At 41.8% G+C, this 18197-nt stretch overlaps 3 protein-coding genes across 10 annotated transcripts; 2 read left to right on the top strand and 1 right to left on the bottom strand.

Annotated features, from left to right (window-relative positions):
- Positions 1-584: 584 nt before the first annotated feature.
- hsf2bp (heat shock transcription factor 2 binding protein) lies at positions 585-5589 on the top strand. Of its 3 annotated transcripts, none has more exons than XM_027011767.2 (8): positions 585-658; positions 995-1142; positions 1925-2022; positions 2390-2578; positions 2915-3059; positions 3191-3308; positions 3396-3499; positions 4196-5589. In XM_027011767.2, the coding sequence occupies exons 1-8, from the start codon at positions 635-637 to the stop codon at positions 4411-4413; spliced, it is 1044 nt and encodes a 347-aa protein (XP_026867568.1). In that variant the 5' UTR covers positions 585-634; the 3' UTR covers positions 4414-5589. The 3 variants fall into 3 exon arrangements, with proteins under 3 accessions (XP_026867568.1, XP_026867569.1, XP_026867567.1); XM_027011768.2 differs by having other exon boundaries at positions 613-685; positions 2390-2539; XM_027011766.2 differs by having other exon boundaries at positions 613-685.
- Positions 5590-5646: 57 nt separating this feature from the next.
- On the top strand, positions 5647-14425 carry LOC113578523 (serine/threonine-protein kinase SIK1-like). Of its 6 annotated transcripts, none has more exons than XM_027011825.2 (12): positions 6659-6914; positions 8445-8607; positions 8711-8827; positions 9309-9372; positions 9731-9892; positions 10084-10208; positions 10462-10585; positions 11038-11246; positions 11619-11964; positions 12240-12398; positions 13022-13241; positions 13597-14425. In XM_027011825.2, the coding sequence occupies exons 2-12, from the start codon at positions 8455-8457 to the stop codon at positions 13811-13813; spliced, it is 1896 nt and encodes a 631-aa protein (XP_026867626.2). In that variant the 5' UTR covers positions 6659-6914; positions 8445-8454; the 3' UTR covers positions 13814-14425. The 6 variants fall into 6 exon arrangements, with proteins under 6 accessions (XP_035390898.1, XP_026867626.2, XP_026867625.2 ...); XM_027011824.2 differs by having other exon boundaries at positions 12237-12398; XM_027011822.2 differs by having other exon boundaries at positions 12123-12398.
- Positions 14426-15430: 1005 nt separating this feature from the next.
- cryaa (crystallin, alpha A) lies at positions 15431-18197 on the bottom strand. Its single transcript, XM_027011814.2, has 3 exons — positions 18012-18197; positions 17181-17303; positions 15431-15637 (listed from the first exon to the last, which is right to left on the bottom strand). The coding sequence occupies exons 1-3, from the start codon at positions 18195-18197 to the stop codon at positions 15431-15433; spliced, it is 516 nt and encodes a 171-aa protein (XP_026867615.2).

Raw genomic sequence — 18197 nt, 5'->3', positions numbered from 1 at the left:
ATTATAAAACATACTTTGAAGAGACATACTGTGCATAGGCCAGTGGTCGAGGCGGTAAAGCTACATTCATCTCCACACAAACTTCACACTAAGCAATACTTGATGAGATGTGTGCCGTGCTTCAATATGTAAGATGTTTGAAGCGATCACAACATTTTAAAGAAAAATGAACTTTACTAGCTATGTATGGCAGTAGCAAACTTCAATTTTAGAGGAGAAAATCGAAAGTTTTTGTCAAATCCTTTCAAGTTTGTGTATGTTTCACCCATATACTTTGATGTAAATAAACTGATGGTCATGAACTATTTTCCGGTCTATGCATGTGCAACAATGACGTCTGTCTTCGCAGGTATTCAAAATCCGACTCTGAATCTAATTTGGGAAGATATTTTCGGACGCTGTAAATACTTTTGCATACCGTGTATTAGAACAGTGTTTAACCTATAGATAGCAGCCTGTGTTGATATTACAATCGCCACACAAAACCCCACAATTTGTTATACTGCGATTCACAGCTAAAACCACAAAACACTGGACAAGTTCCCTCCGTGGAGAGCCACCAGATGGCGCCATAAACCGCTTAATTCACTCTCAGGCGCGGTGAAACATCTGTATCTTCGACGTTCTGCTCAAGATGAAAGCGTCAGACTTCGCTGAGGTAGCACCCTTGAGTTTAACTAGAAGGGTATATATTTCCTACACCAGTCAGTTAACTAGCTAATCTTTTTTTCCCCTGGTTCACCGACACAGATTGTCATTTTAGGAAAATTAGTTTAGCTAGTTTATGTTAGCTTGCTTAGGTTAGCTAGCTAGCTAGTTAGCTAAATTATAGAAAGCAACTTTAGTTAGCTAGCTAGGTTAGCTATCTGAATAAAGTTAAACGACGTTTATCATAACCATGAAGTACAAATCAGACCAATCTAAATGAAAATTCTGGTAATACATTGTGTGAATAATATACTAAGAATTAAGAGAAGTGGCGTTATTTTTGCAGGATTTGGGAGGGGACTGTTTTGTCCGAGCCCGAAAAAGGGACTTGGAAAGACTGTCCACAGAGGTCATGCAACTGCGGGAGTTCTTGCCAAAAGTTATTAACGGGGACTTTATCGACGTCCTGCATAAAGCACGTTCCCTAGACTCATGTAAGACAAAAGACCTTGCCACGTGGACTATAATTGTACATCAGTGTTCTACCGGCTGCAAAGATTTACACACCTGGTTGTAATATTGAAAGCTTTGCCTGTCTGGATCGGGTGTGCAAGATTAGTGTTGGTACTCATTTCTGATGGCCTGATTTTCTAGTACCAGAGCTGGGCACCTCAGATTTAAGATGTATTTATCTTGCAATTAATTACAATTATATTTCTTATTACTGTCTCATTGTTAAATAGTATATGACTGTGCTTAAAACACCAATCCAAATAAGCAACCTACGATGAAAAGAAAACTAGCATGTGCAAAACGTTTTGTGTGTGTTGGTATTGTTCTGTAGTCTTGGGTCTCAGCAGTGTTGTTTGGTTGTGATCACATAAATGGGATGTAGATATCATAGTAAAGATACTCATGAACTATGAAGACTAAAGCACTGACTCGGCAGTGGTGGTGGGGTGTTTACAAAAATGTTGTTTAAGTTAGATTGTCCATTAAAGAAAGTGTTACCACCCTTATGCTCTGCCACCTGTCTAGCCAGAGTTTAGTTTAAGCTCCCCTTAGGAACTTGGTAGAATATTTGTAATAGATACACAAATATAGATGAATGCTTATGTTGTCAGGCCCAAGCAGTTCAGAGATAAGCATGCATTAACGCCCTAAATTCTGTCATCTGTATAGGATTTATGAGCATGTTATGTATATGTTGTAGATGACTTATAAATGTAGTGTTGCCTGATAATCTCACTGCTGCTTTTGGGAAACTCTTCCACAGTGAGGGAGGAGAGACAGAGAGAGCAACTGAGGCAGGAGTGTCTGCACTTTCGCTCCCGCCTGGAGGCGGTGCTGACGAAGCTCCAGAGGGAGAGGGAGGTGAGAGAGGGCAGAGGAGAGAGAGAAGGAGGGGCACAGGAAAAGGGATATGGTGGCACGTACTGACAGCAAACTCACTCAGTACTGCTTTGTTTTAGTGTGGCACCGCATCTGGTAGTAAAGCGTATGGGAATAGTGTTAGCGTCACGTTGTAGAGGCCCTTTGTGGTCTGGCGCATCTTAGCTATAGCTACTGCTGTGAAATGAATCGTCCTCTGAATTATTCTGACTTATCAGAATACACCAATTAGTCAGATGAAAAGCTGTCCAGAACAGCGGCTTCAAATCCAGTATAGTGGCTTCAGATGAGTCTACAGTGAAATACAAGATGCAAATGTCTGTATGTGTGTAACTGCATTGGATTCCAGGAGAAGCTTGTTCTCCGGGAGCAGCTATGGGAATGCCGGGAACAGCTGCAGCAGCAGGCGCAGTTTTGCACAGGCCTGGGGGCAGCATCCTGCACCGTGCTCTGGAGTGCTTCCTGCAGGGAGGAGGCCATCAGGGACATGTTGGCTGACGTGAGTCAACCTCTAAAAATGGTGACACAGCTAACAGAGGTTTGTTTAAGGTGGTGTAGAACTATCTAGCCATTGCTGATGTTTTTAACCTTGGACGACTGTTAACAGGGTCAGCATGTTTTGGGCCGTGTGCTTTGTTAAGGCACATCATTAGAAAACTGGCGAGGGCATTTTTTCCAACAAATAGTACCCTTGGTTTGCTTGTTTTCTTTAGTGCATTTTGATTGCACTAATTGATGAATTGATAGTGTTTATTTCTGAATATATTTAAACCAAAATCAGATTCATTAAATATATAAGATTCTTTCTTGCTAAATCACAAACTGTGTGTACATCTGTTTTTTTGTGCATGTTTGGATGGGTGTTGGTGTAAAGGGGAAGCTGGAGCCATTCTTAACTGTAGCAGGTCAAACCCTGGAAAGTTTCATCAAGTCTCTGGATGAAGAGGAAACACCACAGCAGCAGAACTACAACTCCCACGAACACCAATTTGTGCTTGCACTGGCTGGCATAATCACCAGTAGGGGCTAAGACTCATAACAGTACTGTTAACTCATTTTGAACATGTGTAGTGAGCTTAATGAGGTAGAGCTTAATGAGGTAGATCTTCAAATAATTTGAGTCTTACTGTCATTGCTTTTCACTTACAAGATGTAGCAGCTGTGACGTGTGGGAGGGACTTCATTTCCAGCTCCGCCCTCATCCTGCTGGATACTCTGATGCAGCTGCTTGGGCTGATGAAGCAAGGGGTCTTTCCAAAGCTTAAAGTGTGGGTTGCTTACTTCTAGAACATTTAGGTGCTGTTGTGAGTTTGTCTAGTTTATTGCTAACAGGTTTGTGGCATGTCTTTATGCAGGTTGATGCTGATGGCATTGTATAATGTCAGTATCAGTGTAAAGGGGCTAACCTACATCAGTGAGAGTCCTACTCTGTCCCCACTTATTTGCACCCTACTTGAAGGTATATGTGAGTAGCATGCTTGGGATTGTGTGTGTGTGTGTGCACGTGAGAGAGCGCGAGAAGGGCTACGTGTGAGTGTGTGTAACAGATACAGGTTTCCCAATGGCATTGGAATTTATCTGATCTCAGCTTTGACGTCATGATATCCAGCCTCACATGTGGAAGAGGGCAGGGTTAAGAGAAGCCTCAGCACTTTTTCCAACCCTCCATCATCTCCTGTCTGCTCCCTTTCTCAGTATAGAACCAGTGAATGTTCACTCCCTTATGTATGCTTTGAGTCTCCCCTTCATGCACACACAAACAATCTCTCTTTGACGTTCCAGTTCAATGCACCATGAAATCTTAATTTTACAAAAATTTTATTCAGTTAGATCAGGATCCTATGATCTATTTATACAGTACTCAAATATAAACAGTAAAAATAGTAACATTACCCCAAGTTTAACATTCTGGATTTAATAGATTTCTACATATTAAAACTATTTATGAAAACATTTTATTGTGACAAAATGTGTGCATACTTTATTAATATTATTATTGAATGGGATCACATACATTTTCTAACGTTCCCAAAATTGATGCAGTTGATTTGCCACCTTAAGATCATAACATTGCCATGTATAGACCATTATAAGTTTATACTGATTTATATGCGCATATTTAGTTTCCTCTCATTTCTCCCACTCTACGTTTCAGACCAGGACTCGGAGGTGTGTCTGCAAACCTTGCGATTGCTCCAGTCTCTGCTTGTTGAGGGTGATGTTGCGATGCGGCTCCGCCCACTCTTGCAGCACTCCCTCCCCCTGGGGCGCGTCCGCCAGTTGGCCTCCAGCCGCCATCCCACCCTCAGCCGCACGGCACAGGAGACCCTAGAGGACCTAGGCTGCCTCGCCAGCGCCGAGAAAGATCAGTGAGGTCTAGGCACGGCAGTCATCTGTGGATCGTGTAGATCTGAATTTATTGTTAACGAACCCTTTGCTGTTCCGTTAATATGAAGTGTTTATCAGTGTTCAGTGTTATCGGTTGAGAGAGGTATGAAGTCAATCCAATTCAGCCCCAAGCGCTTATACAGGATGGTCTAAAAGTAAAGGTATGACAGTGGCCGATATTACCCTATAGGAGTTTACTGATTTTCGCACTGGATATAGTATTCACCTGTTTCTGAGTGTTTGCAGTACTGCAGTAGAAGTGCATTTCTGTCAGCTGTGAATGTAACATGGGTTTTCTGTGAAATTACAGAACTGGTTTGGTTTTTGTGTTGCAAAGGTGTTGCCGATGTTTTGGGATCATTTCAGAAAATAAAATGCATTTTATAATTCAAGGTATTTTAACTATATTCATAAAATAGTTAACACAAGCATGTGATAGGACACAGAACAAGGAAGCAATTCCATTCAAAAGATGCGCTTCCCCGCTGAAGATTGAGAGAAATGGATGACGTGGGGCAGATCAATGGACTTCATTAATTAACGTGGTGGGTGGCAAAATAGAGGACTTCACTGTGGTCACACATGCATATTTTTGGTAGTGTGAGAACGTCCGCGGTATACTGCAAACCTTGATCCACATGCAAAATAAAACATTACTTTGGTCGTATCTAGATTTTAAGCACAGTTTAATTGGGCAGCAAGAGCTAACTGGATTTAGGCATTCAAATGTGTAATGCTTGCTAGAGTTTAGGGGTTACATGGGATTTTAGCTGTAGCAGGATGTCATTGGCCACTCCATAGCGTCTCATTGTCTCGTGTTTTTGTTTTGCTTTACTTCATTGTGGTTCTGTGCCTTGGTTTCGTTTTCTCCACCCATCATGAGTTTCACCTGTGTCTTGTTTACTTCTCATTAGTCCATGTACTTAATCCCCGTGTTTGGCTCAGTGTGTTGTTGGTTGTTGTTAAAGCGTAGTTTCGCTTTCTCTCGCTCGGTTTCTCCTGTGAGTTTTGTAGCCTGTTTCCCCTTTTTCTGTCATCGTATGTTTTCTTTCCTTTTGGTTCGCTATGTATTCCCGTGTTTTACGTATTGGCTCTATGAGCCAGAACTGGTCAAACGATTATGATCCTGGATTTCCCCGTAATAAATATCGCTCTTCTCCGCGCATGCGTCCGCCTCAACTTTACACAGGAACCCATAATATATATAGTATAAACGGGGAAATAATGCACAAGATTAGTCAGGAAATTCAGTAAGTATATGTGAGGATCTTTTATTTTCTCTGGCCTGGTTCCTTCAGTTTTTCAACGGAAATGTGTGAGAATTGATATGTAGATATATTCAAAACTATAGCTGTTAGTAACGTACACAGTTTCTCTGGAAAGCCTCTCCAGCTTTAGCAAATCCCTGGTTCTTCCTGGGAGCAACCCCGAGTTTACCATAGGTTAGTGGATCCCATGCGTGCTGTGTGCTGTCTCTAATGTCAGGGTAGTAAAGCTGGGCTTTAATATACATGCAAGCGATATTACCGGCACATGCAAGCGATATTACCGGCACATGCGAGCTCATGTAAGGAGGTTTATACAGCAGATGGTTAGGGCGTGAATGTTTTTAAATAACTTGTAATGTTAAGCCTATTCAGTGCAGCGGCTTTGAAGGCGTGTACGGCATAGAGATTAATGTAATTAGCTGTTTTTAATTGGTTATTGATATTTGTGTTTATCTATTTATTAAACTGCATGTCATATCTCTTTTAGTCCCGCCTCAGGCAGAGCTACATAAGTGGTTCTTAGCAAGGGTGTGTTTGGGTGTGTTTGTGTTCACAGTCCCCCGTGGGTGTGTCCTGTGAACCGACGCGAGTTGGTTTCGGACACTGTAGGTTGATAGATGTAAGTGTAATACTTAACCACGGTATGTAATCTTTTAGCTGCTCTCTAACTCAGCTTGGTGAACCTTTTAAGGTACCCACACTCTCCTTATAAACTTTATATATATATATATATAAATGATGAACAAGCTTTAACGTAGCCTACTCTCTCCCATATCCTAAACAAAGACAAAAACCTACAAGGCTGGCTATCAAGTCCTGGTGGTCTTACCTACGGCACGTGGAGAATAAGTTGCTTGGCAACATGAAAATTCTCTCAAGCGGCCGCATGCCATGCTTGGTCCACTGACGCCAGAATGACGTTAATAAAGTGAGCATCAATTTGTCGTGGTATCGTGGCGTGGGGAGGAGTCCCCAAATACCTAGTTTTCAGAAGGGATTGTGCTCAGCAGCGGACAACCGTGAGTCGGAATTAAAATAACAATTAAAATTCCCTATACAAATTTAATAGCCATGAAGTGAACTCTTGCAAAACGATTGTTCTACCTGGTGCACAAAGCAATGGACTAATAGTTTGCAGGAATTTAATCTCGCGGAACACCGTTTACGTGCAAATTATAAATGGGGATGGAAATCTTTAAATTGTAACGCTTTGAAAAGGTGAGCTCGTTTTCAAAGATGGTACTATAACTAGATAATGTGGCAGTATTTTCTTTATATAACAGAGCTATTATTTATATATATATATATATATATATATATATATATATATATATATATATATATATATTGTGTTTGAGCGTGAGTGAGAAGGCTGGCTGCATTTTGAAGAACTGAGAAGTCTTGCGTGTATTTTGAATTTGGCTAAACTGCTATTTGCAATATATTATTTTCAGACGAATATGGTTTCCAAGGTTGTCCTATAACATTCACCCAATCCACAACCTCAAAATCCATGAAGATTAAAATAATGGTTAGAAGAATATTTCACGAACGATTCTCTTCGAGGAAACTTAACACAAGTATCTTACGGGTTTAGTGGTGGTGGTGATGGGTGGTAGTGTTTTTTTGTGTTCAACTGCCTTTAGGTGACGCTATAGTACCTCCTTAAGGACGCTGAGAGAGGGAAACTCATTTCTCACGTTTGTATCAACCTTTCATAATTGTTTCAGTGCAGTTACTGAGTAATTCACAGTACTCTTACAGTTTAAGAGGTGTATTTGCAAAGATGTGCTTCTGGCAATAAAAGTCAATCAGCTTTCAGAAGTGATCTGACATGCATGCAAACAGCTAATCATCATAAAATACGAAGGGCAAACCCTTATTCCATGTCGATTGATACTCCTTTCACAGAATAACAATAGCAGTATTCCCCGATTTATTCTTTTCATTCATTTAGAATATTGCAAACAAATATCCATTTTGAAGTGTTAGGATGTCCACTGCACTTATGCAAGACTTAAATCTTGGAATCTTTAGAGTCTGATCATTAAATAGCTGCAGAATGGTGATTAGGAGCTGTCACTGATCAAAATACACATATCAAGTAATAGTTTGTAGTGATTTTTTATCACAAATCACAATATACAGATTTTCATTGGCTTTGGGCAAAAAGATCTCTAGAATGATGTGAACTGAAAGACTGAAAATGTGCATAATACATATAATGTACAAAGGAAATTCACAAGAATAGAGTTATGCAAACAAAACATTACTTTGGCGACTCCAAAAGCCTCATAGCTTATGCAAGGTCGAGGTAAGGCGAGTATATGTATATAGTGCCTTTCATACACTGAGGCCATTCAGTATGCTTAGCAAATTCCTTTTACTGGCTCACACCCAGCAACGTGGACATCACATCGACCAGGGTGTCCAGTTCTGGTCCTGGAGCTCTATCAGCCTGCACAGTTTAAAAATTCCACCAGATCTGACTATAATATGCAGATGCTACTAAGAGCTTTGGATCAGGTGGATAAGATTTGTGTTAGTACTAAAATCTGCAGAGCTTCAGATCTCCAGGCCCAGAGCTGGACACCCCTGACATGCCCTACTGTAAAGGCTAAGGCATACATGTAGTTGAATTTTACATTTCCGTTTAAAATATTTACTGTTTTTTACTTATGATTCATTCCAGCATTTTGCCTCATAGCCACATGAAGTCATGTTATCTCCTGTTTAATAATTAAACAGCTAGTTGCTAATGATGGTGGTGTTGTCAGAGCACGGGTCGGAGGGCCCCTCAAATCAGCCAAGTAAACTGCTCCAGGTCGGCTTCTACGAGATCATTTGTACACTGGGGAAGGGTAACTTTGCTGTGGTGAAACTGGCAAGACACAAAATCACTAAAACACAGGTATTTTTATCACAAGCAGCATATGTTCAGCTACAAGTAGTGACCTGTGTTATTACAATAATTGTCTGTCATTGTCATAATTGTTTATCTAACATTTTCACAGGTTGCCATTAAAATCATTGATAAAACTCGCTTGGGTGCTGCAGACATGAATAGACTCAACAGAGAGGTTCAAATCCTGAAGCTTCTGGACCACCCTTACATCATCAAACTTTACCAGGTCTGCGAGCTCTCATTAGCATTAATGCAGTGGAGTCTGACCCACAAACCCACTGCGTTTTCACTAATCATTAGCCTCCAGCTTCAGTAACTACATACTTTATAACTATTCTCAGGATGGGGTGAAACTCATAATCTTTCATCATTCTGAATCGATGGAACTGTGGTAGTTTCCCAGAATGGCCACCTCATGTTACGCTTACATGCACTGTGGGTCTCTATGGACTTGTGAGAGAGGAAACAGATGACCTCACTTTGGGTCATTGCACAACTGGTTTCTCCAAGCTCACTATCTAGAGTTCCAAGGCCTGTTTACAAACATATGAAGAAAGACAAACAGGAAAAGGAGTGAAGCAAGTCAAGCATTAACATAGAAACAATGCTTGTCATTCAACATTAAAATTGAAGATTTATCAGCACCTTTATCCATGCTCTGAAAATGTATTTCCTTCTGACCAATGTTTGTGTCTTATGTATTGCAGGTTATGGAAAGCAAGGACATGTTGTACTTAGTAACAGAATATGCAAAGAATGGGGAGATATTTGGTAAGTCTCATCATGAACCACTTAATTAAATAAATGATGACTACTTTAATCAGGCTCAGATTTTTTTCATAAAATCATTGTGTGTGAGAGAGAAAATCAAAGTTCTTACAAGCCAGTCAGAAACATATCTCATTATTTACATGATACTTTTATCCAAAGTGACTTATAATTATGACTGAATACAACTTGAGCAAGTGAGGTTTAAGGGCCTTGCTCAGGAGTTCAACAGTGGCAACTTGGCAGTGGTGGGACTTGAACTGGTAATGTTCTGATTATAAATTGAGTACCTTAACCCCTGAGCTACCATGGCATCCTTACCCTTGAATACCTCTTCTCTATGTCCATTTGTTTTCTGAAGACTATCTCGCTTCCAATGGTCGCCTGAGTGAACTGGATGCACGTAGAACATTCTGGCAAATCCTCTTGGCTGTGGAGTATTGCCACAAGCACCACATTGTGCATCGAGACCTTAAAGCTGAAAACCTGCTCCTCGACAATAACATGAACATCAAACTGGCAGGTAGGGGACCACAGGGTTGGCATATAAATTAAAGCATTGCGAAAAGAAACCAGATAATGTGATAATGATTCTGTGTTTGAGTGAACGGAACTGGACATAGCAGATGAGGAACTGTAGGGCACAGTTTTCAATACCTTTGTTGTATATTTGTGAGATATTCCCTGCTAATTTCACCCTTCTGTGTGCCTCAGATTTTGGTTTTGGAAACTTCTTCACACCTGGTGAGCCTCTGTCCACCTGGTGTGGAAGTCCCCCTTACGCAGCGCCAGAGGTTTTCGAGGGGAGGGAGTATGAGGGACCCCAGCTAGACATTTGGGTAAATGCCTAGGAACAACCTCACTTGTAATACAAGACATGCTATGTTCTTACATTTTGTGGGTTTTATGAGGGGTATTAGTGTTTGTTTTTCTGTTGTAGTACTAATACTTTATTCACATATAGTATATAGGCATGTAGCCAATTGCATTGCAGTGTTGTGATAATGTTATGATATGAATTAGGAAAGATGTACGAATAGGGACCTTCAGAAAAAAAAACCTCCACATAACTACATCTTCTCTGACTTTCAGAGTCTAGGAGTGGTTCTCTATGTACTGGTGTGTGGCTGTTTGCCTTTTGATGAGACTAAACTTCCTGCCCTGAAACTACGTGTCACCCAGGGATGCTTTGCGGTCCCTTACTTCATGTCACAGGGTAGGCAGAGCTGTGACTGGTGGTCTTCACTGGCAAACAGCATACCAGGGACACGTTCTGAGGACCCTTGATTTCTCAGGATCTCTTTTTCAAGAGAGTTAGAAGGCCCCAGTGAATGAACTTAAACACCTCTTGGAACATGCTGTTTCTTGCATTTTTCATTTCTCCTTGCCATTTGTAACTAGTAGCATTTTGAGTGAGAGAGAGAATAGGTTTATTGTCACTGCACAAGAACAGTGAAATTAAATATATGGTGAAGTTAACTGATAACTCAACCAACTTAAAAAAGCAACATTTTTAAACAAATAACACTTTGTCAAAAATACCATATCCATGTATGAGGGCGTATTTCTAAATTCCAGAGTCCTCCTAAGTGGGTGCAGGGTCTCACACAGCTAAGATGGAATGTGCAAAACTGTTGAAGGACACTAAGATGTCCTGCTTTTCCCCAGAGTGTGAGAACCTGATACGCAGGATGTTGGCAGTGGACCCAGCCAAGCGCATCAGCATCGCCCAGATCCGGCAGCACAGCTGGATGCAGGCGAGCCAGGCCTGTCCCAGCAACCCCTGCCCCAGTGGATACCTCCGGATGGACCACTACAGCGAGCTAGTGCTAAGACTCATGCAGGAGATGGGCATTGACAAGCAGAAGACAACAGACGTTAGTAACATATCATTTTGTAATGCACTTGCAGTTTATTCCTATGTTGGTGTGGACAAAGCAGAAACCTTGTTAAGCCTTACAAACAGGGTGCTCAAGTACCAGATAATTCCAAAGTGCATTACAAACTGGAATGTTTGCTAGAATTCAGTGAGGACAAGAAAACCTGTCTAATAATATGAAATAGTGATATCAGTGTGGGATGATTTTATTTGAAAAATTAATTTAATTTAGAGTTCTAGACAGGCAAAAAATACCAGTCTTGTTTAACACCTGCAGTGTTGAACAATAAGACTTATTCATTTATGTCTAGCCGGTCTTATACATACTGTAATTACGGCACCTACAGATAATCCATTTCTGATTGCCTAGTCTTTACAGAATAGCAGCTACAACCACTTCTCTGCCATCTACTGGCTCTTGCTGGAGAGAATGTCCAAGGGCCAACAGCAAATCCAACAGACTCAGGATCAGTCGAAAGAGCCTGCTTACTCCATTGAGCTTTTAGTAGAGATGAAGCCAACCATCCCCCATCACATAAACTCTGCATATCCCAGCAGCCTTCTCTGCACTGGAATTAGCGAGGAGGCAGGGGCTGAAGACATAGGGAAAGAGGCGGAGCATCTGCCTCTCTCAGCTGTCACTAAGTCCAGGTGGAAGATATGCAGGCACACCGTCTCTGAGGTCCCATGCTCCATGTCCGTGAGCCACCCACCAAGTGAGTAGACTGGAACTAGTTATCAGAATTTAATAATTTGTCCAAAGTCAGGAGTCATAGTGATTTTAAAATCTTTTTCCCAGAGATGGGTGCTTATTTGACTGCACAGTCCATGGCCTTTAAAATCCCACAGGAAGCCTGACATTTTGTCTATGCAGGCATTGTGGTGGATCTGGGGGACGACACTACCTCCGACAGCTGCCCAAGGTCCTCGCCCTGCCCGTCCTCCCGTAACTCCAGCGCATCTTTCACTTCTGCCCATGTCCTTTCAGTAGCAGGTCCAGATCTCTACCGAGCCCAGGAACAGCTCCCAATCTTAGCGATGTCAGTAAGAGATCCTTCACCTCTTTCATCTGTCCTGAGGTTCCAGAATAGTCTCCAGAGTCCCGGTTTCCAGGAGGATAGAAGAGTCTCTGACACCTCCCTAACACAAGGTGATATCTTTGGTGTCATGATTGGCTCCTTCTAGTGTCTCATCTCAGTGGTAACCCTGTCTCGTGTTTTTATTTTTCTTTGCTTCCTGTTTCAGTTTGTTCCACCCCTCATTTGGTTTTCCCTCCCATCACTAGCTTCACATGTTCCTTGTTTCTTGGTTATTAGCCTGTGTATTCCTTAGTGTTTTGCTGGTTATTGTTAGTCCATGCCTCTGTCGGTTATATCTGGTATTAGCTCTGTCGTGTTCTTCTTCTGCATTCTTTAGCCCTTTTCCCTGTAGCCTGTTTTCAGTTGTCTGCCTGTTCTTTCTTTCCTTGTTTTGCTTGACCCTGGACTGTTAAAATGACTGGTGCCCTGATCCTGGACTGTTCAAATGACCCTGATTCTGGATTTGCCCACTCCTTTTAGCATTTGTGTCTGCCTCTCAATTGCTCTACTACTTTTGGTTACTACCAAAAGTTTGGTAGCTCACCTTTTGGTTGCTCTATTACTTTTGGTTACTACTGTGAGAATAAAGAGACACTTTGAGAAGGTTACTGATCTAAGTATGAATAAAGGATCTGGCTGTGATAATTACTCAAAAATTATGATCAGAGATTTCTGTTCTTCATGTCTCTTGTAGGTCTTGGGGCTTTTCACCAATTGAGGAAGGAAATTTGGGCAAAAGGTGAGCCAGGTTTGAACAAAGCCTGTGGACCAGCACAGTATATCTGGACTCCAGCACACACCCTTCAGGAAGCCAGTGGTTCTGTAGGAGCGCCTGTTTTGCCTGGCTATCCAGCACAGGCTCACTCATGGGACATTCTTTACACACCAGCAGAAGGCATTCAGGACTATCAAACGTAAGAGCTTTGGCAGGACACAACTAAGACTTCACTGGTTGAGTGTCAATGAGAGTGAATGTTGCCTGTCAGCAAGTTGTCATTGCCTGAATGTCTGAATTTCAGTTAATCTGTGAATCATAACTCCAGTAAAAGTCTAAATGAAATTCAAATTGACTACTGAAAATTTTTGACTACTGAGTGTTGTGTTTAGAATATCATTTGTACATTTGTCTACATTATAGATTCTAAATTATCTTATTGTAATGTTTAAGGTGTAATTCATGTCAGATTTTCAAGGGTTTTTCTTTATTTTTGTATGACTAGTTTGAGGACATCATTGAATGCTTTGCTGCTGGTTTTTGTCTTCACACAGAATGCACCAACTTCTTTATCATGATCATCATCTTCATCAGCAGCAGTTGTTACAAGGGCCACCTCCTCCTCCACCTCCCATTACACCTATCCAGCAGCACACTCTCCATCTACCTACAGCTCTGGTTTTCATACACCCGGACTATGCTCTGGAATATCCAGAGATCCACCTCAAAGCCCCATCACACCTTCAGACTCCTCTCAGGATGACGGATTAATGTATGATTGATCATTCATCAGTTTGAACACAGGGACATTTCCATGGTTATATTTTCACATTTTGTGAATTTATTCATCCTGAACATGCATATTATAGCACTGCAGACACATGGCAGTGGTGCTGAATACCTTGGTGATCCTTTGAATAAACATAATGTTAGATATTTAACTGCTTGTGTTATTCATTACAGAAAATTAGCCAAGATAGGAACTTCCTCACCTATTTTATAGGAATTTAGGCATCATCTTGTGTTACAATGTGCATTTTCATTACAAACCAATGCTATGCTGTGACAATTAGGAGAAGATCAGTTTGGCAGTACAATGTCAGTTTTTACAATGATATGTCATACAGGAGACAGCTGTTTACATCTCAGCTCTTTATTAAGTGAGACTGCAGTCCAATTCAAGCTTTTCCATCAGTGTGACATTTAGTGCTCCATTGACAAGGTCTGTGACATTTACATCCTTTCTCTCATTCAATATAATGACGTCTACTTCATGAACAGATGGCCTTCAAGGTACTCCTCGACTAGAATCGATGACGTGTATCCTCTTGTCCTGACTACAGGACAAAAGAAAATGAATAAAAATAAATGCATTTGTACAAACGCTTTGTGAAGGTGGTATTGCCATTATAAGGTGTTATTGTCCTTAGAAACCCAAGGAAATAGTGCTTTAAGTAGGTCTGTGTCCTATGTAAGCAGTGGGCAACAAATAAAAGATGTGTTACAATGGCTAGTATCATGTGATCAGGCTGCTGTGGAGGGGTGGGTATATATAAAATGCACCCTCATGAGACCCTACATCCTCATATGAAGACAGTAAAATTTGCCGTCACTGTGCATCACTTCTCTTACAGACTTACAAACTACTTCCTGGTCCAATATATAAAATGCTTCATGGCCCAAGACAAATCTACTTTGACAGTTATCAGGTGTCTCTAGTCACAAATAAGAACATTTTAAAAATGAAGATAGAGTTGCATCAAAAGACAGACGATTTTTGCCTCTTGGTTAACTTTATTACAGTCTAATTTTTAGTACACTCTTCACAACAGGGCTAGATGGAAGAAGGGACATTAATAGATAGGGTGAGAAAAGAGCAGACATGGGCAGGAAGACAAGTGATGTGATGGAGCCTCTTATGGATCCAAAACCTATTTAATAACAACAGACTTTTAATTTTAATCCAACCTCCTTCCTTTCCATCAATGTCTTCTCGCTCAGAAACGGCCAATATCACACCTTTATTAGTTAACATGTTTCTAAATTGAAAGGATCTTTGTTTAAGCACTAAATTCAGCACATGCTTCTACTAAAGTGGTGAAGGGATCAGGATAAACCCTTGAGTTTAAGTGAATGATCCTTGAGATTGTTGTCGAGTAGAAAATAAAAGGTTTATAATAAACAACCTTCCAATTGGTTGCCTCAGAATGGAAACCCCAATCAGCCCTTATTGATCTGTTCCTCACTTTAGTCTAATAATCAAAAACCCTTGACAAAGTTTTTAAAGCTAATATTCTGAAGAGAGCATCAGGCTGGATATACATTGAGGGCAACCCCTCGCTTCGAGTCAATGCCAGGGGCTGAAGCTTCCTGCAGGTGGCAGCCCATCTAGGAAGAGAGCGCTGAGCTGCTCTTCTCTTCGCGGGAAACAGGAATGCTGCGGTCACCACGGCTGCTCTCGCGACTGCTGGTCCTGGGCCCGCAGATGGTGAGAAGGCCATCGGCCGACAGGGTGCAGGTGATGGCTGACTGGTCCACGTTGGAGGGCAGGCAGTAGCGGCGATGGAACTCACGGGAGATGTAGCCATGGTTGTCCTGAAGACAGGGGTGGAAAGGAGGAGAGGGTGGTGGGTGTTGGAGAAGCAGGCCTGGTGGATTATAGGGGATTTTTGGAGACAGTGTTGGGGATATAATGGAGAGGGATGAGGTGCTTCAGAATCTTGCAGTGGCATTTCAGTTTAGAGATAAGAGCATTCAGATGTCACATATGCTAACACACACACAGCAGGAATAATAAGTCTATTGTCTTTTGTTGCATCAGATGTGGCCTGATCTGATACAAGAAGCTTCCCCTTGAAAATCCTTCATTTTGCGTGGGAGAGAGAGAATGACATCAGATTCTGTGAAGTAGAGGAAAGGTGAAAACACCCATTTTTAATATTGTGTTTAATTAATGCAAACAAGAACTTTTGCTGAGGACATCTAAGCATCATGCTCATTTTGCAATTTTTTTTCCTTATTTGAACAGATCCAATATTAACTATATAAGATCTTCCAGTACATGGAATGCTGTTTTAAGAACCATTTTGCATCATTTTATGCATGGTGTCACCAGCTAAGGAACATTTCTAAGGAACAGCTAAGGAACTTGTGCATGGTGCCCCCTGGGGACACCTTCCCGTGATGCCGGCATGACGTCAATCTGGCATAAACATTACGAGTGATTTCCCCTCATTTCCACCCAACCTGAAGGGCATATAAACCATGTGCACAGAGCAGAAATGATATGGACATGGGGGAATCAGAGACGGAGGAGTATATCGGAATATGAATGATGAATTAATGAAAAAGTCTGAGCAGCAGAGAGATGTGGGAGGATGTATCCAGAAACACATGCCGTGGATCAATAGGAAAATGTCAAGGTATCTACAATCTTGCCTTTCACCAACTCCCTGGAGTAAACCTTAGCCGTGAATGTTTTGGGGTTGATATCACATGCCATAATCCAGCCCAGCTGGAATCCTGGATCGCAGCTGCACTTACTGCCTTACGGCCCAGCATGATGTCAAATATCACGCCATCATGTCAGGCCTTTTAATGAGGAACATCTGTACCTGGGAAATGAGTGAACACGTTTTCCTTGAGGTTTGGTTATCAGACAGCAGATTTGTCACCAACTCATTGTTCCTTGATTGTTGACTGCTGGAGACTCATCCACTTTTCCGCAGTCATGCTGACATACATGCCCACCCTCCAGAAGATGCTGTCCTGAGAGTGAGACACAGTGTAGGCTGCTGCACCTGCTTTGCAGCTCAGCCCCTTAAGACTGTGAGCCAAGCTCCCAGCTCCCTGCTTTTACCTTGCTCTCCTCTCTCTGGCATACGCAGACATGGACAACACACCAAAAAAACTGATCATCCCTAGCAAAATAATATTGCCAGACCCAATTCTTTGAAACCCAGCGCATGCAGAATTTACCCGAGAAGCATTAGGCGGTGATTCGAACCAAATGGAACAATCTGCAGAAAAAGTGATGGCTCAGGACGACAGAGGAGCATTTTTTAAATGAGGAGACCACAGCTGCTTATGGACAAAAAGAGGGACCTGTGCACCAGTGTGACCATTAAGGCTAACTCACCTGTCTCTCCCCATGCTTGCCCTGGATCTCCACGTAGTCGTCTACCACCTTTATGCTGAGCTCCTCGGGGGAGAAATGCTTCACATTGAGGTACATGGTGAACCTGTCCCTGTCAGACCTCACCTAGAGAAGAAAACAAGAGACACTTTAAAGTAAAAGAATACCGTGGCAGTCTGTTGTGGATCTCTAGAGCTTGGTGTGCATTACAATGATGTAAATGTATGAAATAAACCATTTGTTTTTATAAATGTGTCCACTGAACAAACGACTAGAGAAGGTGAGGTATATAAGATGCAGCCTTGTTCTGAGAGGCAGCTGGAGTGCCCAACAGAGCAGTCTAGACGTTTGCTCTGTTATCATTCTATCAATTCATAGATGGACAACATGCTAAAGCTGCATTACAGCCAAACTGTATTGAAAGTAAAAGACCAGCAGTCATACCTGGTGTGGAACCAGGCTTTACAGATGGCAAATATGAAATATGACCACCAGGCCAAAGAGCCAGCTTCAACTTTTAACATTTAAAGTGCACCTTCTGCCTGATATCATACTTCATGCTCAATTTCATCTGCTACATCACAACTTGAACAAGACATGGCACTTTCCCCAAAACATTGATAATCAAGTTAATTTATTAGAAAATTTGCATAAATATTTAGATTTCTCTTAAAAGCAGCCTGAAAAACCAGTTTCATCCACTTGTTTTCTCCTAAACACATCTTGGCCTACTCTTAGCCTAGGCATCCTCAACCAGCATAGTCAACCATTAACTGCATGCACACCTAGCAGTGAAAGCTTCTCCTCTCAGGCTGCAACCAACCAGCTCCTCACCTCAGATATGCCCAAGCCAGAATCCAGGAAGTTTCGCAGGTAGGAGTGCCGGTAGTAAGGGCTGATCGTGGAGGCACAGTAAGGGAAAACATCGTAGTCAAACAGGCTGCCAAAGAACCAGTCAAAGAGCCGTGAGGGATTGCCCAGTGCGTCTCGGACCCAGGGGTGCTGAATGGTGATGTCCAT

This window comes from Electrophorus electricus, chromosome 16 (genome assembly GCF_013358815.1).
Source record: "Electrophorus electricus isolate fEleEle1 chromosome 16, fEleEle1.pri, whole genome shotgun sequence".
NCBI classification, from domain to species: Eukaryota; Metazoa; Chordata; class Actinopteri; order Gymnotiformes; family Gymnotidae; genus Electrophorus; species Electrophorus electricus.
This window is presented reverse-complemented; position numbering and strand designations above follow the sequence as displayed.